This window comes from Natrix helvetica, assembly GCF_964273705.1.
Source record: "Natrix helvetica genome assembly, chromosome: 1".
NCBI lineage: Eukaryota > Metazoa > Chordata > Lepidosauria > Squamata > Natricidae > Natrix > Natrix helvetica.
This window is the reverse complement of record NC_138548.1, coordinates 237,318,867-237,340,226: the sequence shown is the minus strand read 5'-3', so window position 1 is coordinate 237,340,226 and position 21,360 is coordinate 237,318,867. Positions and strand designations below refer to the sequence as shown.

Below are 21,360 nucleotides of genomic sequence, written 5' to 3'. Positions count from 1 at the left end.
AGAGGAAGTAAAAAAGATCATAGAAACAGAAAGCTATAGACGAGGATTGTTAAAATCCCATGAGGATCTCAAGCAATATTTTGACTAATAGTGCAGTAGGGATTGAGGCCAGAATCATTAAATTATGTAAATCTAGATCCTAGCAAAGTTTAACAGATGGACATGTAGGTCAGCTACCACATCCCACCTAGCTTAGAAAGCCAATATCAGTAATGTCAAGAATGAGATGGTAAACCGGGATTTTACTTCAAGAACCTTCTATCCATCTGGCTGTTATCCAAGGATTTAAACACTTGTACGTAGGGGAAATGTTCCAGATATGCATATTAACTTCTAACTAGAATAAAATGAAATCCCAGATTATAACCTGTTGTGATCAAGGATCATATTTTTCTCCAGTTTTATTATTATTATTATATACTTCATTCATTAAACATGAAGCTCGGTCAACTGAACATTCAAAAATGCATCACAAATACCATTGACTGGCACTAATGGTTGATATGGGTTGCTGCCAGCATCCTAGGTGTCAACCAAATACCTTCTTAAGATGTATAACGTTCCGAGTAGCACAGTTTTTTGCAGCTTTGCTGGTGTTATTGCAGGAAGCTGCAATTTCTTGTTGTTCAAATTTCAAATTTCAAAGTTCAAATTTGGATTTATTAGCCGCTCCCTTTCCAAGTAGGACTCGGGGCGGCGTACAATGGAGCATATAACATGAAACATATATAACAACACCAAACGTACATACATACACAACACACATACATACACGGAGGAGGAAGCAAATTACATCAATAGACAGTTAAAAATCTGCTTTAAAATACCCCAATTGTAAAAACCCAATAAAATTAATATTTAAGAACAATTTAAAAAACAGTTTGGAGGAATGGGAAAATTACGATTGCGATTGAGCCAGGCCGGATAATTGAAAGAGGTGGGTCTTCAGCTGTACACGGAAGGAGCGGAGATCGGAAATCATCCTGATGTTGTGTTTTATAAAATTCTTGGACATGGTACCAAGTGCCCTGATGACAACGGGTATCATTGTTGTTGTTGTTGTTGTTGTTGTTATTATTATTATTATTATTATTATTATTATTATTATTATTATTATTATTATTATTATTACTACTACTACTACTACTACTACTACTACTACTATTACTACTTTTATTCATTAAGCATGAAACTCAGTCAAGTGAACATTGAAAGATGTGTCACAAATATCATTGACTGTTTATTATTATTGGTTAATCTTTGGTGAGATTCACAGCCTTTGGGATTGGTTGGTAGTTCAACAGCTGGAGTCCTAACCAAGGACCTAGGAACTGTTAAGGTAATGTCGGAAGATATAAGCTGTTCCATGTAGGGTGGTTTTTTGTAGAGTCAGAATGTTCAAGTCCGATAAATTTAGAATTTCCAAATAGCAAGGTGGATCTTTAGGTATTGCTCCAAGGGCTCCAATTACAATCGGGGCAACACTTGATGATATTATTATTATTATTATTATTATTATTATTATTATTATTATTATTATTATTATTATTATTATTATTATTATTATTATTATTATTATTATTATTATTATTCATCCTCTGTGAGTACAGGGGAATGGCCAAGATCTCGTGATATTAATGGAGGGATTGAGCTGGAATATTCAATCGCCTCTGTTGATGATCTGTTATGATCATTTGGGAAAGTCTGGTAGAGATTTCCATAAAAGTGTTGTGATAAGCATACTAGAGCACTACAGAAATGTTTTATTTGATGCTGCTACTAAGTAAAAATTTAGCAACTAATAGCTAGGGTTAGTAGCCTAAAGTTGTTGGCATGATCTTAAGGAGTTTGAGGGCTATAAAAAATGACCAGATCTATTTCTGAACAATACATATAGGTGTTTGTTTTTTCCTACCTACGTACACTTCAGCTTTAACCTTACAGTCACAATCCCAAGAACGCATTGCTTAAGAGAAACTACATCTCATATTGGCAGAGGAAGGGCAAGGGAGAATGTTAGGCAGTATACCATATGGATGTTTTATTAATTATGTCAATCATCCATACAACAATCATCCAATGCATCATGGTGCATTGCCTGTCAGTTTTTCACAGTAGTGCTGCTTGTCTAGTCGCACTTCAAGCCCGTCTACAAAAGGGTTCATCCCTAATAAGCAAGACAAAGAATCCTATCTGAGAATTTTGAGACCATCCATTCCAGCCAGTCCAGTATACTTTTGAAGGTCGGAGGAGAAAAAAGTTGTCAGTAGCGTTTTAACAATCTGCTCACAAAATCTTAATAAGAAACATGAGGAAATGTGGAAGCTTTATTTAGGATCTTTCAGCTCTCTACAGCTAGACCAGATGAAGAAAGTAATGCCGTTTAGGTCAGAACTATTTTATTGTAACAGCTCCAGTAAAAGAACCTTGCAATTCTGGATGTGATTTCCCATTTCTCCCTCTACCTTTGGGTGAACTGGGAGGGGCTTGTCTGAGACGTTTACTCAAATTAATTTCTTGGCCCAGGTACAAGTCCACTTACCTGAAACTGCCAGAGTACTAACTCTTCCTCTTATACTTTAAAGCCATTCTTTAAGCCCTCTCTACAGGATCTGACTATGTAAACATATTTGATTACTATACATTTCCCATAGACTGAATTGTCACACATTTATTCCAGTGTAATTCTATTACACTATGGGTTTTTCCTCACCTTTTTAAAATTGTGCCATCCTTGATATCGGGATGCCCTGCTACTCCTAAAGTGTTCTTCTTATCATACTTCAAAAACAAAGTTGATAAAACTGTTGCTCTCACATGGAAATTGTGTGTATGTGTGTGTATGCGCGCATGGGCACGTGTGTGTGTGTGTGTGTGTTTTATTGCTGTTGAGGAAGCACAGAGATAATGGCAGCTTCAACACAGGAGATGGGTGGACAAAGGTTAGCATTTGGTAGGACAAAATTTAGCCTCAGTAGTTCCTCGTATTTATTTCCCTTTCCATATGTTTCAGTTCCTTAGTTCTACATTTCTTCCATTTTCTCCATTTGTTTCATTTTTCTTACTTGTGTCCAATTCGCTAGGTTACTTCCTTAAAAAATACTATTTTTTTCACACTTAAAAACAGGGCACACCTTTCTTGTTTTTTTCTTATTATTGTACTTTAAAACAGTAATAAGGACTTTCTGGGAAGGTGGTGCATTATTCTTCTCTGGATTAATAAAAGCACTCACACTTTCACACTTATACATGTACCTGAGAACAGAGGCGTCATTTTCTGCTTCTGCTATTGGGTTGCAGCGTAGAGGTAAAGGAAGATGCATCAAAAGAAGCAAACCAGAGAAGGTGAAGGTTCAGTGTTTAGCAGGAGGCAGAGGTAGGTTGGTTGAGGAGGAGTGCAAAGTAGATAGGAATCCCTTGATACAACTAAGTCACCTATGGAATGTCTTCTAGAATACTGTTTCACCCTTGGTGGCTGTAAGATGTTTCACCCTTGGTGGCTTCCCTAGCCAACAATTCTGGGAGTTGAAGTTCACACATGTTAAAGCCACCCCGTTTTAGAATACTGCAATTCCCACCTGGGCCAAAAAAGTAGATTTTTTTTTTCAATTTGGTTACCAGAAAAGTTCTAGTCTTTCTGGCAACTGAAGCAGAAATGGCCATGCAAACACAGAGCCCAGTTATGAGAAGGCAGTCCTGCAATGGGACAGTTGGAGACAGTGAAGGCCACCAACTTCCATTAGGCTCTTCCACTGTATGAATTAGATATTTCTAATAACTATAAATTTCTTGCCTGATCACTTTGATTCTGTCAGCTCTATTAGACAGCCCAAATCAAGAAATCAACAAGTTGACTAGAACTATATTTTACAGAGGTTAGGCTATAATAGCAGAATCTTGCAAGTCTGGTTGTATTTTGTTTTATTTCCTTCTTATATCTCAGTGTCAGGGAGAAGCCTCTTCCGATGTCCTTTACTAGGGCTTAAGTAAAGCTTCTGCCTTTGTAAATGCTTCTGAATATTCTTTCCAAGGCCATCCAAGGCTCTGTACAACCCAAGCTGGTAACAAGATGGTAGCTTTATAGCAAGTATGCGTCCTCAAAAACTTATTAGCTTTTCACCTCAGAACCAGGGCAACGAGAGTGTGTGGATGAGGTCTGTATCACAGAGAAGTTACACACATAGCAGGTAACTTTAAGATTCTAGTTATTCCAAGATTCTGGGATCTACTGTTGTTGGCTCAAGACAACAAAAATACTATCAGTATATGGAAACTAACAGCTATTGTGTGGACATTTAATTAAAAGCATATGTAATATGTCTGTTGAGATCAATTCACTAGCACTTATATCTGAAGTTGCAGTGAAAAATAGCTGAGGGTTAGAGAATGTAATCTGAAGAATAAATTATCTTTTTCTAACTTTATTTTCCCCTTTTCTGTAATTTTCTTTTGTCTCTTTTATCCATGAATTTGGGCACAGACAATAAATGAGTGAGTTTCACTGACAGTTTTATTTGGGCATTTGTTGTAACAACTAGTTGCAGGGGACAGTTTAAAGACAAAGAAAATGATTCTTTGTCTTTTTTATTTTAAAAAAAACAACACATACAATCTTCTCCAAAAGTAAGATTCTGAGTGCATTTAGCAAATCCATATTCCATTTAAGTGTGCAGGGGAGATAAGATAGGGGGGAAAAATTATTTTATTTTTTAATTAAATTTATATGCCACCTATCTCATTCTTAAACTACCCTGGGTAGATTATATTGCCATTAATAATAATTGAATAAGATAATTGAAGTTTAAAACATTAAAATACTGGGAATTGCAAGTTAAAAAATAAACTGGCCATCATATTTGATATTTGTTCAATCTAGAAGAGGAAAGAAAATACCCTATCCTTGCAGAGGATAGGTAGTCCAGAATTTACGCTGCTAATTGAGGCAATTGTTAAGTGAGTTTTGGCCTGTTTTACAACCTTTCTTGCCACAGTTGTTAAGTGATCCCTGAAGTTGTTTACTTAGTTGCTAGGTAAATCTGGGTTCTCCATTGACTTTGCTTGTCAGAAAGTCTCAAAAGGTGATGACATCATCCCTGGACACTGTAACCATCATAAATATGCCAAGAATACAAATTCACATGACCATGTGAAAAATACTCATAAATCACTTTTTTCGATGCCGTTGTAACTTCATATGAGCACTAAATGAATGATTGTAAGTTGGAGGGTGACCTATATAATTTTGATCTATAAAAGCCTTCGTGTCTTTACACATGGATATCTTCTCCAAACAACTTTGACTTGCCTATTAGATCTATGAGGGAGAAACGGTGTGTGCTACAGTGTTACATTGTGCATTGACATCCCTGTAGAGATCAGATTAGCTCCTCCTTGTAAATAGTTCTTAAAGTTCTTAAAGTCCAAGCTATTTTTGAATGCTAGTATCTGAGGTGATGTGATGTTGCAATCAGTTTATTTTCTAATTGGGATAAAATGTAAAGATAGATAAAGGATGGATGGATGGATGGATGGATGGATGGATGGATGGATGGATGGATGGATGGATGATAGATGATAGATGATAGATGATAGATAGATAGATAGATAGATAGATAGATAGATAGATAGATAGATGATAGATAGATAGATAGATAGATAGATAGATAGATACGCACGTATATATATAAATATACATACATACAGTACATACATACATACATACATACATACATACATACATACATATCTACATATATATATTTGTTTTCGTAGATTTTCACGGGTTTAGGTAAGCTGGCCTTGGTGTATTCAGGTCTTCTCCCATGTAAGATTAATCTTACACGGGAAAAGACCTGAATACAACAAGATCAGCATATATATATATATATATAGTATGTATATAGGTTCCAGCATAACTTTGAAGCGCCTCGAACAATTTCAACCAAACTCTGGAAAGAAGTACTGGGGAGGAAGGGTAAGACACCCCTGGGGTGTCTGGTCTGTGTGTTCCAGCATAACTCTGGAATGCCTGGGCCATTAAGGAGAGCGACTGTGGCGTCCTAGAGTGACAATTGTTTGTGATGTAAGTTCCTTCGTAGCTTCCTCTGGAAAGCCAGCTGTGATGTTTCCCCTCCAGTGGAACAGTGGGGAAGCACCTGACAGATTTGGGGCAAAGTGCCAGGATCGTAGACAGGGCGGGAAAGAGGAGTGCATGGGAGGGGGAAGGGAGAGGGCAGGGATGATGGGCATGGGAGTAGGGGGAAGAAAGGCCCCTCTCAATGGCTCCGTGTCAGACAAAGGCTTTGACATCTATAAATACCCGGGCAATGCTGGGTTATCAACTAGTAGATAGATAAAGACAGACTTGTTCTTAGGGCATGATTGAATAGAGAAAACCAGTGAAGGATGACAGAACCTACCTCTGTAGAAAACCTTCCTGAATCACCTTTACTAAATATTTATTTGTGTAAGAACATCTTATATTGTAGTCTGTTTGGGTAGAAAATAAAATACCATCCCCACATGAAATCTCAAATTTTGTTTAAACCCAAGGAAGAAAAAAAATGTTTTAATTTGACTCTCTTTTGTTTTCACCTAATTGAGTAGCATTGTTTGCCACTCCTAAATAAACTTTCTTCCTGATTTAATTTTTTCCACTGGTGGATTTAATTACTTATTTCTTGCATTCCTGTAACGTATTTACCAAGACTAATCTGATCAAAATATGATTATATTCATTTTCTCTCAGCTGATTGCCTGGGAACCAGTACAAGAAGAAGATATGACTGTGGTGACAGTACGGCCTAACTTCCAAGACAATATCCATGTTGGTTACATCTCAGGTCTCAAGAAATTCACAGAATATTTCACTTCAGTCCTGTGTTTCACTACTCCAGGCGATGGACCCCGCAGCCCGCCACAGCTGGTGCGCACCCATGAGGACGGTACGGCCTTTCCCTTTGGAGCTGGGCAAGGCCCAGCTCTTGGATTCCTATGTGTGCATTAACTATGGGCCCACACTTTCCTTACACACACCAGGCAGCATATCTTAAACACCCTCTTCCATTGCAGAAATCTTGTTATTGCCTCAGTTGAAAGGTCTGGCTTTTCATTGGTGAAACTGCCATATTTCTCTGAAGGCTCTGATGCTTACTTTTCATCCATTCCCAAAGAGGTTTAATGTATCCCTCTGGAAAGTCAGGGACAATAGCTTATCCTTTTGAAGAATGGTTGTTCTGTTGTAATTTTCTGGCTGATGGATTCTTTGTTTGACTAGTTCCGGGTCCAGTGGGACATCTCAGCTTCAATGAGATCTTAGACACATCTTTGAAGGTTAGCTGGCAAGAGCCCTTGGAAAAGAATGGCATTTTAACAGGTAAGAAGACAAACATCCAGATTAAGAGGCTCATCCTTGAGGATTCATTCAGTCAATTCATTCATTCATTCTTTCATTCATTTTTATGATTAGCTGTATATGCTGCCCATCTCACTGACCTGAGTAACTCTGGGCATCTTACAATAGAATAAAAGCATAGGTATAAAACATTAAAAGCCTTAAATTAAGATTAGCAACAATTAAGTAAAAGGTTAAAACCAAGAGCACAGATGGTACAGGGGTGGACTTTTGTCTCCATCAATCAAGCACCTCCAGGATAGCACATTCCTATAATTATGTTTTGGTAAACTTCTGCAGATGTGATTAGTATATCTTGAGGATATGTTACCATCAGCAAAAGATAACAAACTACTTAAAAAGATAACAACTTGGAAATTAAAGTTCAGTGCTGGGGCCCTCCACATATAGCTTTTATGTGAGTTCAGAATCTGCATTCTATCTGTCCCCAAAATGTTGTGGTCTTCTGTAGCACACCTGTACCTAAACATATTCTTGCTCAGATGTGCCACATCCGAAGGAATTTTGTAAGAACACCTCTGCAGCATGAATACCTAAGGTATTGGGGAGGTGATTGCCCATTGCCAGAAGCTTTCACTTTGTTCACTCTTCTCCTTGCCCAGCTCAAAACAAGGCACCAGTCTTTATTGAAAGTACTGAAGTAGAAATCAAACCACCATGCTGCCTTGCCTACATTCCATTTGGGTTAAACAGAACAGATTTCCACTTTATTTTCTCTTCCGATATAAAGAAACATGGAGATACAAGGACAAGAGACAGGCATTTGCTAGATCAGGGGTATCAAACTGAAGGTCTGCAACCGGATCCAGCCCACGGGATGCTTAGATCTGGTCCGCGGGGGACCCCGAGCTCCATTTTCGGTGGCAGAGAGATAGCAAGTTCTGCCATAACACTTGGCCACCACAGGTGCCCTCAACACAGGTGACATCGAGCTGGCCATGCCCACCCTGGCCCATTTCCCCAAGGTCAAACACAACTCCGATGCAGCCCTCAATGAAATCGAGTTTGATACCCATGTGTTAGATCCTGATTTTTGTGGTTCCCCTGTCAATGTTTAGGATGGCAATGATGAGGACACATGAGGTAGAATAAAAATATTGCTGAGAATCTGAGGATAAAATTAGTGGCTGTAGTGAAATTTTCATCAGAAATATTTTGGGAACCAGACTTTTGATATCTATTTCTTTGGAAATCATTCTCTTTCTCTCTCTTTCTCTCTCTTTCTCTCTCTTTCTCTCTCCCTCTCCCTCCCTCTCTCTCTCTCTCTCTCTCTCTCTCTCTTTCTCTTCTCTCTTTCTTTCTTTCTCTTCTCTCTCTCTCTCTCTCTCCCCTTGTAATAACTAAATTTTCAAGGTTTTACTGAGTTATTTGGGTTTGTTTTGTCTGTATCCTGGCTAGGAATATAAGATGTGTGGTGCTATGTACAGTATCTATATATATTGTGGACTCTTTTAGGCTACCGAATCTCCTGGGAGGAATACAACCGCACAAACACGCGTGTCACACACTACCTCCCCAACGTCACCCTGGAGTATCGTGTTACTGGCCTCACTGCCTTGACCACCTATACTATTGAAGTGGCAGCCATGACATCCAAGGGACAAGGACTGGTTTCTTCCTCTACCATTTCTTCTGGGGTTCCCCCAGGTAAGCTTGGTTTATTGGTCTTCCTGCAGCAATTAGTATCTTATCGCCAGGCTTAGCAGAGATCCCTTGGTCTCTGCCCTTTAGCTTAGAATGAAGATTCTACAAGAATACAATGGAGGGGACAATTCTTTGTTTGCAACCAATGTATGGATGCATTTGACAGGAACTTATGATAGAAAGGCGGCTGTGCATACAAATGAACTACAAGCCCAATAATAAGTACAGAGAGAAACTGCTCAATCCAGATATTTCAAGTTACAAGAAGAATTCCACTAGAAGATAATACACTTCAATTAATCATTTAGTGAAAACGATAGTCGGCCAAATTTTCCTTGTGGATTTTCGATGTTTATTTGTGAGGAAAAGGAATGTTTTGATAATGGTCACGTTTACCTTTTGCTTGGTTAACAGGTTTGATTTCTTTTTTCAGAAAAAGGGAAGAGGTGATAACAGGAAAGATATCTCCCTCTCCCACCCTTTCTGTCCCTCTTCCCACATATATTTTTGGACTGTTGTCCAAAAGAACAGTACAAGTACAAAAGAGGCTGTACTTTTTTCCCAGTACAAAAAAGTTGGGATTTTTTTGGCAATTATTCTGAACAGCAGTTCTATATTTGGTTCTATATACTAGTGATAGAAAACCTAGCCTCTTGCAAGCTGCTAACCTCTCTTGTCTCAGAATCTATTGGTACCTGCTGGGAAAATTAATAAGACTAATATCTTCTTCTCCAAGAGAGTGAACCTGCAAATCTGATCTGAGCGCTCAAACTGATTCAGCTACTTTCAGGAAATTTCCCTAATTGAACTCTTCACCTTTGAGGAGCATCAGTTTGGAACACTAAGCAATTAGAAGTCATGATACCCTGGGCCTTCAAAACTACAAATGCAACTTCAAGGCACGTTAAAGGAAGACATGAATACAAATAATTACCATGAATCTTAAATAAGGGGACAATGTTTTTTTCAGTATATTTCTGCTGTGTTGCGTAATGCAATTTAGCAAGGAACCAACCTTGTCTAACATATTGTGTTCTTCCCTTAATGAAGAATGAATCGTCCTCTTGCCTTTTCTTACCTTCTTGTGCAGCTTTGAAGGTGCATTTTCTGAAGTGCATAATATTCCATATCTGATTTAATTCAGTTTGCCTGACTGAACTTTGACTTTGTCAATCTCAATTAATTTCAATATTTGTTCTCTTCAGTAATTCAATTAATTTGAGTGTGTGTGCTTCGTTTATTCAGGCACATAACACACCCGTCACAATCTTACAACGAGCAACTACTCTCAAGCTTCAGCATTATTAAATAAACAAACATCAAAGTAATGAATATGAAATTACAGACAACACTGTCAGCTCCGCTGGTGACCTTCATGAGATGGAAGTTTTGAATACGATGAATATTCAAATCACTTTAGATATTTGTTTGAAGCCTGTGCCAATACCAAGCCTGTGCCAAGTAGGTGGCGATCCTACTTAATGCATCATGAATAAGCCACCATGTCAGTCACCAAAAGCTGTTTGTTGTTTATTCCCGTTTCTTGATTGTGGGCTGAGGTTGGGGTCATTTAGATTATCTGCTGCTGTTGGCAGGTCTTGATGCTTGGGGAACAAGCAACACACAATATACATGTTGTAAAACTCATAGGCTCCAAAGCTTTGGAGAGATACAAAAGCTTTAACAAGTTGTAGACAGATGCTGCTTTCATGCTCCCGTGCATTCCAAAGCACCTCTTCCAAACCGAATCTAAAGCATTGCACTGCTCTAATAGACACTCTTTTCTGTGGAGTTGCAGGCAGAAGAGAAGGATGCTTAATCCTTCCAGCTGGATCAGACCAAAGGCCTATTTACTCCTGGATTCATTTTCTGTGGTGACAATCCAGGTGCTTGGTGGAAACACATAAGCAAGAGATGAGGGCAATGACAAAATCTTAGTAATTGTTAGGGAGATCTGGATGCTTTTAGTCCTGAAGAAATTGTACTGCTTTCTGGACTTAACTCTTGAGAACGTTCTCCTTCCCTGACAGGAATCAATGCTTCTTCTCTGATGCTTCTTGGCTCAAGGTTGTCTCTTCCTGAACCCACCTATTCTTAGAAAAAGGTTTTGTTACCCATTAAGTATGAGCGCAAATGTAATCAGATTCTGTGAATTATATAAAGTGATGCATTTTAGGGCATAGAGACTACATGCCAAAAGCTATTTGTATGACTTCTCAACTTCCCTAACATCTTAGGACACTTTTAGAGAAGCAGTGGTTTCCCTGAAGCCCGAGATTTTTAGGAAACAAGGTTCTATCGCCTCTTCACATTTTATTTATTTTTTATTTTACTGTAAGAATTTGCATACCACCTGACTCGCCAGAGTCTAGGTTTAGAATTGGCCTTGTTTGGGTTTCTTTAGCTAAGATCTCAACAAATGTTGTAATAAGAGGTTAATCTTTAGATGTGGCACATATTTACACAAGCATTAAACCGCTTTTCTATCCTACTGCACCTTACCCCACCTTGCCCATTTGAGCAGAACCACATTTGATTATCTGATACTAATGGTGACTTCATCTTTGCATCATGATGTGTAATATACATTAGCTGTCCTCTTTTTACCTCAGAGATTCTTTTTGAAAAGTGCAATCCAGTTTTCCCTCTTACAGTTCTTACCAAATCACATGTTATGTTTGCTCCTATTACATTTTTTTTTTGGATTAGTTCAGTTCTCCTCATCCTAGTGTCTTTGAAATGATACTTCAACTTCCGTTAGCCAGATTCATAAGGGAAGACTGTGCAGGCTAATGATCACAGATGTAGAAAATCATCCATTTGGTGGGCACCAGAGTGGAGAAGCCACGACTAGTAAAGTAAATTGTCAGTACAAAAATTGGGCGAGATGCCATTTTCATTTTGTATGTCGCATAGCTGGGTAAGTGGGTATTGTCTATGTTATGCCAAATGAGTTCCATGTTCTCTGCTTTCTCTTGTTCACAGAGCTCCCTGGGGCCCCAAGTAATTTGGGCATCTCCAACATTGGTCCACGTTCAGTCACACTTCAATTTCGCCCTGGTTATGATGGGAAGACTTCTATTTCCAGGTGGCAGGTAGAGGTTCAGGTAAAGTAGATCTCATTTGCTGATAAAAAAAGAAAAAGCAGCAGAAGTTTCCTGCCTTTTATAGCTCTTCATTGAGTTGTTGTATGAAAGATAAAGAAGCTTCTGCATTTCATGTAAATGTTTTGACTTGAAATCTATAATTTCAGATCAAAATAAGACACACAGAGAGAGAGACAGAGAGACAAACTTAGTTTGACCAAGTACCACAGTGGCTGAGGGCAAAAATAAAGGGAATTAGAATACCTAGGAAACAGTAAATAGAGATAGCAGACCATAGGAGCAATAAACAGAATGGTATTTGATACATAGTTATACTACATAGCTTCAAGATTTCATATTTATATAGGAATCTCATTCAATCACCTCCAAAAATAGTCACCTGTAAAAATATTTCTAGCAGAAAATCCTTGATTTGAAAATGAGCAATCCTTTTGAAATCTCAGTGACTAAGTGAAAGCAAAGATAGTGGGGAGGGCCAATGTATTACATAAAGGGCTTTTCAATGTGGTGTATTTAATTTATTGTTCTCTTTTTTGTGTGCCTGTACTTTTGTATGCATTTTTCCTGTTTGAAGACAAACAACATAATAACAGAATAATAACAAATAATGAGATGGCTGTAATCTATTCTCCCAAGTAAACTATTGTGATTTTTTTTAAACAAACTTGTCCAAATATTTATTTTACTGTTAGATAAAAGCAGTCTTGCTTTTCATTCCCTGGAAACATAAATACCAAATGTTAATATTTTAGCTAACTCGTTTTTTGCTAGGGAAGTAGGCAATAGCATACTTTCCCCATTTTACTCTGCCTTGCTTGCTTTCAGATGGGTCAGACAGGAGAGAGTGAAGAGTGGATGCTCATCCACCAGCTTTCTAATGAACCAGAGGCTCGGTCCATGGAGGTGCCGAATCTCAATCCCTACACATATTATAGGTAAGTCAAGTGAAGAAGGGAAAAGCTGAAAAAAATGTCGGCCATCATTTAAGGAGACATCAACACATGTTTTACAGCAATAGATTTATGGAAATGCATTCTTTGCCCATAGTTTCATTAGAATTTTTTTTCTGACAAGGAAATCAAGAATGAAGGCTTTCAAACAATATGGTCAAAAGTGTTGGGAGTTGTTCTACTTACAATTACTTTAAATAATTTTTCAGGCCCTTGTTTTTTTTTAACACTGTTGTATATATTTATATTTTATCCTGTCAATCAGTTGAATGCGATACAATTATTTTTAAAAAGCTAAGTGGTATGAAAAGGGAAAGACGCTGATACCAATCAAGCTACATATTGTTGTATCACTGTAGTGATGCCAATAGAGGCAGTGATGCAATGGAGCAATGATGGTGATTATGACAGTGATGGTGAGAATATAAAGAAGAAGAGGAAGATCAAAATCAATTTTTTCATAAAGTCCAGTCGGAGCTGAGCAAAAAAACCAACCCCAAAATAGGGCTCAAGACAAAAACCTTTTTAATGCTTCTTGAAATTCACCTTCAAACCTTGATACCACCAAACATGAAGGCTCTATAAGAAAATCATCCCTAAAGCCTGTTGATAGACCTATTCCCCATTAAAGTTTTCTTGGAAAACCCAACACTTAGTTTAGAACATGTAGCCCAATTCCCACATAATATCTTTTTTCCTTCACATATGGGCTTTATGAAAGCAAACTTAAATACTACCTATTTATATGTTCTTATGTATCACATATGGTGGCTCCTCTGCTGATAGTAAAGGGAAAGAGGAACAGGGGGAGAAACAAAACAAAAGCTCACCAAAGGCATGTACGTGTAGAAGTTCAGTATCATGGAGGATTTACTGTGCTCTTCTCCCTTCCAACATTAATCCATTTCCTGTCTGACACCAGTTTCCGGATGCGACAAGTGAACATCGTGGGGACAAGTCCACCCAGCCTGTCTTCCCGCAGGATCCAGACATTGCAGGCTCCACCTGATGTATCTCCTGCCAATATTACAGTACGGACAGCCAGTGAAACCAGCCTCTGGCTACGATGGATGGTGAGAACTGGAGCCTAAGGAGGCCCTATAATTGTTTTTGGAGGGGGGGGGGGGAAGCAGACAATAACAAAGCAGAGGGGAAGGGGCAAATCCCAGCAAGCTGACAACCCCTATCATTATCTAGTGAGCCAGACAAACTTCAGTAGTTTGTTTCAATAGTAAATTTGAATTCAAGGTTGGTAGAGGGACTCCTATGAAGCTAAGACTGTTCGTTGAGGCTGGATCAGAAACTGGGGATATCACTATAGTGAAATATTAAGCAATTGAAATATAGCTTCACCCTTTCGGTCATTTATCATGTTAGGGTAAAATGGAGGGTTCTAGAAATAAAGTGAAGGAAAGGGATGGGGTATGAAAAAAGTAATAAGCAACAGAAGAACTAAGCAGTGGGAAATGAAGTATAGATCAAAGTCAGAATGAGGAGAATTGAAGAGGCATCATCCGCCTGTTCTTCCTTCACTCTCATGCTAGATATTTTTGGAGGTTGAAGACTTCAGCTGAATGAGGCATAATTTTGAATACACTTATCCGTGGTTTCCCGTTTCCCTCAGTCATGATTATATTTTCCTCATGCCATAAAATTCTTGCCACCTCTAACAGGAACTTTAAGACCAGCCCTTGTCTAAGACTGAGAGGCTACAAAATTAAATTCAGGGAAAGAATTAAGGCTTCAGCTATGTCAGAAGTCTGATGTGGTGACTTTACAGATATGTTCATGTAGTTTTCTTGGTGGAAATGGCTAGTAACAATTTTTGCCAAAATGTTTTTGAACTTCCTGATCTAGCCAGGGAGATCTCACATCTAAATACTAACCAGAATAAACTCTCCTTGGTTCTTCTTGGAATGATATGATATGATCAGACAGGTGTTACCATCTGCTAAGACTATATTGGAAGTTCTTAAGTCCAAATCAGAAACTTTCAGTAATATCTGTATTGGAGGTAGAAGACTTCAGAAGTTAGATGGCTTTCTATTAAACACAAGAATTGGGACTCAAACCCTTAGACAGTAATGGCTAATCTTTTTGGCACGAAGTGCTGAAAGCGTGTGCGTGCGTGCGTGCACTCATAATGCATTGTGTGCATGACCCCCCCATGTGTGCACGCAACTCCCATGCATGCGCATGTGTCTCCCACATGTGCCCCACCCCCTACATGTGTACAGCAAAGACCCCAAAAGCGGTTGGCTGGCAGGAGGCTGGTGCACATGCGTGGCAGAGCTAAACTGGGGCAACAGCTTGCATGCTTGCAGAGAGGGCTCTGCATGCCATCTGTGGCACGCATGCCATAGGTTTGGCATCACGGCTTTAGGGGTTCAAATTGATTCTAAATCCTTATGGTTCAAATTGATTGTTATTCCATATGCATTCCTTATAAGACAAAAAAAAAGGGAAATTTTCTCTCTTTTTGCATGACTTCTGGTGTTTTGTTTTGTTTTTAATGAATTGGCTGGAAGCCCATTTTCTGTATTTATCATTTCAATTGAAGAAAGTTATAAAGTATAAATAATGAAATTTGGCTACTTATACGTAAAAGTCGCAGCTTGTAAGGTAGCCTTTGAAACAGTGCCTGTTTTACAAAGCCTAGGAGCTCTTCAGTTGAGTAGGGCAGATGTTACCCTGTTTGATGCAGCCATTCTAAGAAGAATAGAATGCCAGTCAATAGTAATGGGCCATCTCTTTTCTCAGCCACTGCCAGAGAGCGAATACAATGGCAGCCCTGAGTCAGTGGGCTACCGGTTGCGGTACTCACGCCTTGATGGGCGCAGCCACACCCTGACCAACACCATCCATGACCGTGTGGAGCGCGAGTTCACCATTGAGGACCTAGAGGAATGGACCGAGTACCGTATACAGGTGCAGGCCTTCAATGCTGTTGGGCCTGGGCCATGGAGTCAGACTGTGGTGGGGCGAACCCGGGAGTCAGGTATTCTTTTCCTCTCCAGCTGTTTAAAACAACCTGATAGGCTTATCACTGCCTGCTTGGAATTCAGCATGCGAGGTTCTGGACAATGTAGCAATGAGTATTCTTGCCTGTATGTTTTGTGTATGCAGTGCCTTCATCTGGACCCACCAACATTTCAGCACTAGCTACCACATCTACCTCTATGCTAGTGCGGTGGAATGACATCCCTGAAGCGGATCGAAATGGATTTATCCTAGGCTACAAGGTATTAAAAATACAGATCTTGATTTGGTAGTCCTTTCTTACTTGCTTTCTCTTGTGCCATACTGCCAAGATCTGACCTAAAGCACCATATTCCTCTGCACCTAACCTTATTCTCTTTCTTCCAAGCTTCAGCCTGAATCACTGCTTGCAGACCCTATCATTGTAGAAGATTCCTTAGTGAACATTTTGTTCAGTTTTTTAATTATTGTGTTCCCACAAAATGGCCTTGCTTCTTTCCCCCTCCTCATTTTCCTTCCTTCAAATCCTGTTTTTATGCCACGTCTTATCCTTATCCAGGGCTCTCATCCTATCAACTTTACAGGAACAGATGCCAATTCATAATGGTCCCCTGATTAGCACTGGGGGGGGGGGGGATGTTTGCCTTTATTTTTATCATTGGTGCATCTTCTCTTCTAGATCATGTATAAGGAAAAGGATTCAGATTCCAGGGCCCAGTTCTGGTTCGTGGAAGGCAATGCCTCTCGGAGTGCCCAGCTCATAGGTTTGGGAAAATATGTCCTTTATGAGATCCGGGTGCTTGCTTTCACCCGCATTGGTGATGGTGTGCCCAGCAATCCACCTATACTCGAGCGTACACTGGATGATGGTAGGTCTCCCATAATTTTCTGTCTCTCAGCTATATTTATTTTTTAAAAAGGGTAGCAATCAAACATCAACACCATCTTCATCTAGAATGTTCAATAATTCAAGCCCTAATCATACCCTTTCTCGAAATTATTAAGCATACAGTAAACTTCCTTTTTCATCCGTGCGTCGTGATCTGCCAAAGAGTACAATTTTCCTTCACCTCTCTGCATGTCCTCCATGAACTTCATTCCACACCCGTGTAATATTAACTTCCATCCCACCTAGTGCCAACCCTGGAGCCATCTTTAAGCATCTTCAGGGTTGCCACAGCGAGGCTGGATGGAGCTGTGGGGAAAGGAAGGGGGATTCGAGAGTGTTGGGTTAATGTCAGGGTTCCAAGTAACAGCCCAAAACGGAATCAAAATCCCAGGCCAGAGGCTTCCTCAAAGAATAGATTTGTTAGGCAGGTCATATTGGCACAGCTGGTGAAAAGCTGACTCTGAAGTTTCCCCACCCAATTCAGAGTCCCCCTCATTCCCCCTCATTACACAAAACCATCACATGCCCCAATCAGGTCACACTTCCTCTGCCAGGGCCCTCCAGGTGCTGGTGAGAGTGTCCTTGGTTTCCAGAAGAAAGAATGTTATTTTGGCTACATATTCCCCTCAGCTAACTCTATTCCCCCCTCCCTTTCCCACAGCTCCATCCACCCTCACTGTGGCAACACCTTTTTTTAAAAAAAGTTTTTTATTGAACACAAATTAAAACATTGGACACAGTGTAATCGTCCTGGCAAAGTCTTTGCCATATATACTAAGATATAAAGTTATACATTATAACCACCATGCTTATTTACATTTGGTCTTTTCAGTATTTACAAATATAAAAATATCATATCATATCAAAACATATATTGTTTTGTTTTTTATCTTATACATTTTCACCGTTATAGTTTCATACATAATTCTAATCTCCATTCTTTAAATCTTAGTCATTGCTTATTTGGGGTCTTTCCTTTTTTGTTCCAACCATCGATAAAATTTGTCGCAGATCTTATATATTATGATCTGTCTTTGTTCTTCAATCCCCACATCAATTTATCCATTTCAGCACAAGTGAGAATTTTCCTAATTGCTTCCTCTTCTTGTGAAATTTCCCTGTTTTTCCAGTTTTGGGCAAAGACCATTCTTGCTGGCTGTTGGCAACTCTGAAGACTCCAGAGCTTACACCCAGCTTGTTAAAATTCTTAAGCCCAATATTTGCTGGCAGAGAGCTTGGACTTCTTTCCAGTGCATTGTCACTATCATTATAAACTCTTGATCCTGCATTATAAGCAGCTCCCCATCCCTACACCCTGTGTCGTGGTCCTCTAAAAAAAAGCAATACTGATTTTAATTTAGGTAGCATCAATTGTATATATCTGTGTTTTTATGTGCAGTCCAGTCACTGCCTTGTATGAATAAATGAACATATACCTGAATCTTTCAACCTGATCATCCATCGTCCTTTGCCTTGATGTATTCCAGTGCCGGGGCCACCGGTGGGCATTCTCTTCCCTGAAGTGAGAATAACTTCTGTACGGCTAATCTGGCAGCCCCCTGCTGCTCCCAATGGTATCATTCTAGGTAAGACACATTACCTATTCCAGAGTGAGCCGAGTTCTTAAATTTCTCCCATTTTTGTCTTTCTGAAGAGCAAACAGAGCCACAGAAAAATTGCGGTGGGATAAAAAAAGGGAACCCCCATCAAACCTCTGGCCCAGACTGTGATTGCGGCACTCCCATGATTGCAGTCTGCTTCCATTGGGAAAGCTATTTCTTCAGCTGCCCCAAAGACAGCTCTACGGGGCAGTATCCCTTTTTGCCAAACGCTTTTCTTATCCAGTCCTATTCTGACTCTTTTGCAGCGTACCAGATCACTCACCGCCTCAACACTACCACTGCCAATTCAGCCAATGTAGAAGTCCTCAGCCCCAGCGCCCGCCAGTTTACTGCTACCAACCTCAGACCTGAGTCCACCTATCTCTTCCGTATCACAGCGCAGACCCGAAAGGGCTGGGGTGAAGCTGCAGAGGCCTTAGTAGTTACTACCGAAAAAAGAGGTAATTAGGGTGGGACATAAGACAATCCAAAATTGCATTGGGAGAAAAATTAGGCATGTCTTCCCAGTGAGTCTATTTTTGTTCCTAAGCATGTTAACACCATAAAAATATTACAGGCGCATACTCACAGCTCTGGTTAACAGCCACACTCAAATCACTTTCAGCACAACACCGAGGCACAACCAGTTCTTTGGAATACATGGACAACCAGTGAATTTAAAGTAACAGCAAAACTTTACTTCTCTCTCTGTCTCTCTCTCTCTCTCTCACACACACACACACACACACACACACACACAGTCTCTCTCTCACTGTCTCTCTGTCTTTCTGTCTCTGTTTCTCTCTCTATCTCTCTCTGTGTGTGTCTCTGTATCTCTGTCTCTGTTTCTCTCTCTCACTGTCTCTCTGTCTTTCTGTCTCTGTTTTTCTCTCTGTGTGTGTGTCTCTGTATCTCTGTCTCTGTTTCTCTCTCACTTTCTCTTTGTCTTTCTGTCTCTGTTTCGTTCTCTCTCACTGTATCTCTATCTTTCTGTCTCTGTTCTCTCTCTCTCTCTTACACATGCACGCACGCGCACACACACACACACACACACTTCTCAATTAGGCTGTCATTTACTAGTCAGAGGGACAAAAGCTGCCAAGTGTGTATTCAAAGAAGACTCAAAGAGTGGGCAGGCTTCAGGACCCCTTTTGTCTCCAAAAATCCTTGCTTTGTTGATTCACAAGATTGGCAGCTATTCTTGCCTTGTTGAATAAGTTTGGTAGCTGTTAAAGGGACTTGGGGAAGGTTTTCACATGTGCTCAGGCCCAACTTCTTTTGTCTGGTTTGGGGGAGTCCCCCCCCCACACACTTTGTTTCTTTAACAACCTGGTTCCTTCTTATCTATCCTTTGAAGGACTCTTTCAAAGAAGATTCCTAGATTTTATCTGCCCTGCTTACATGCTTTTTTTAAATCTTCAGGTGTGGTAGCTTCTGCCTAGCCTCACAAAGACTGTATGAAAAATTACCTTAAGGCAGTGTATGTCTGATTTAGCAAACTGGTGTTGGAATTAATCCTTTCATTTTCAGCCATTTTTGTACTCCACATTTCCTTTCCTCATGCCACTCCCCACAAATCACTATTCGTTTTCTTCAAAGAGAGAAGAGCTACGGGTATGTATAACTTCCATTTCAGTACATGGAGGACACCTTGAGAAAAGGAAGGTGCTGATGAACAGATAAATACCTCAAGGAAGGAAGGAAGGCATAGCTCAAGATGAAAAGAGAAAAAGAAGCAACATTTCATCCCCCCCGCCCTCACTTTAAAGTTTCAGCCTTTGGAGGTTATCTTCAATAAGTCGAGACTGACGTCTGATTGGGCTTTAAGCCTTCAATTTAATTCTGCCAAATGTTTCTGCTTTTAAGGATTTCCTGACAAATTAGAAGGTTAGGCCTTCAGGAGATCTACGTGAATGGCTGTTTCTTAAGTAGCAGATGCAAGCAAACTTTAATATTCCTCAAGAGAGCAAACCAAAATTCTCTGGGTTCGGCACTGATAACAATCCATTAAGCGGATGATAAAAAATATGAATGGGTAATTTGTATATTACAAATCAGATTCTTATTAAGGCAGTTGCAGACAACTGCATCGTGCAATAAATTATCAATTATTGTTGAAAACCCATCCGTCTTTCTTCTAATAATGAGCCCGTTTCAAGGAAAACTCATTTTCTTTCAGACTCCAGGAAAAATATGCCCCAGGTGCTCATCTTTTAAGAATTGCAGTAGGAGTAAAAGCTTTATAGAATATCAATGGCCGTATATCAAAGGCATGTGTTTAATAGGCCTGTAGTATAGTTAATGATGATTGAACTGATCACCATTTCTCCACATTAATTTTGTTAATATTTTCCCATTCTTCTTACTTAAGCAGTTGAACAAACTCTGCTGTACCTTATAAGCAAAGGATTCTTTGTGAAACTCATTATGAACTTTTTTTTTTAAAAAAAAAACCACTCAAATTATTACAGGTAGTCCTCAGCTTACAACAATTCATTTAGTCACCATTTGAAGTTAGAACGGCACTGGGAAAAAGTGACTTTAAACTAGCTTTCACACTTAGGACTGTTGCAGCATCCCCATGGTCACATGATCAAAATTTATCCACTTGGCAACAGGCATGTATTTATGATGGTTGCACTGTCCTGGGATCATGTGATCACTTTTTGCAACCTTCTGACAAGCAACGTCAATGGGAAAGCCAGGTTCACTTAACCGTGTTAACTAATGTAATACTGCAGTGATTCACTTAACAGCTGCAGTGACTCACTTAACA

At 39.5% G+C, this 21,360-nt stretch overlaps 1 protein-coding gene across 2 annotated transcripts in view; it reads left to right on the top strand.

The window, feature by feature from the left end:
• SDK2 (sidekick cell adhesion molecule 2) overlaps positions 1 to 21,360 on the top strand; it is a 468,912-nt gene that overhangs the window by 403,064 nt on the left and 44,488 nt on the right. For both annotated transcript variants that reach the window (XM_081938775.1, XM_081938774.1), the window contains exons 19-29: positions 6,749 to 6,944; positions 7,277 to 7,375; positions 8,870 to 9,061; positions 12,044 to 12,165; positions 12,991 to 13,100; positions 14,038 to 14,188; positions 15,876 to 16,113; positions 16,242 to 16,357; positions 16,774 to 16,963; positions 18,471 to 18,569; positions 18,851 to 19,045. In XM_081938775.1, coding sequence (XP_081794901.1) covers positions 6,749 to 6,944; positions 7,277 to 7,375; positions 8,870 to 9,061; positions 12,044 to 12,165; positions 12,991 to 13,100; positions 14,038 to 14,188; positions 15,876 to 16,113; positions 16,242 to 16,357; positions 16,774 to 16,963; positions 18,471 to 18,569; positions 18,851 to 19,045 — 1,708 coding nt within the window. The remainder of the gene's footprint in view (positions 1 to 6,748; positions 6,945 to 7,276; positions 7,376 to 8,869; positions 9,062 to 12,043; positions 12,166 to 12,990; positions 13,101 to 14,037; positions 14,189 to 15,875; positions 16,114 to 16,241; positions 16,358 to 16,773; positions 16,964 to 18,470; positions 18,570 to 18,850; positions 19,046 to 21,360) is intronic.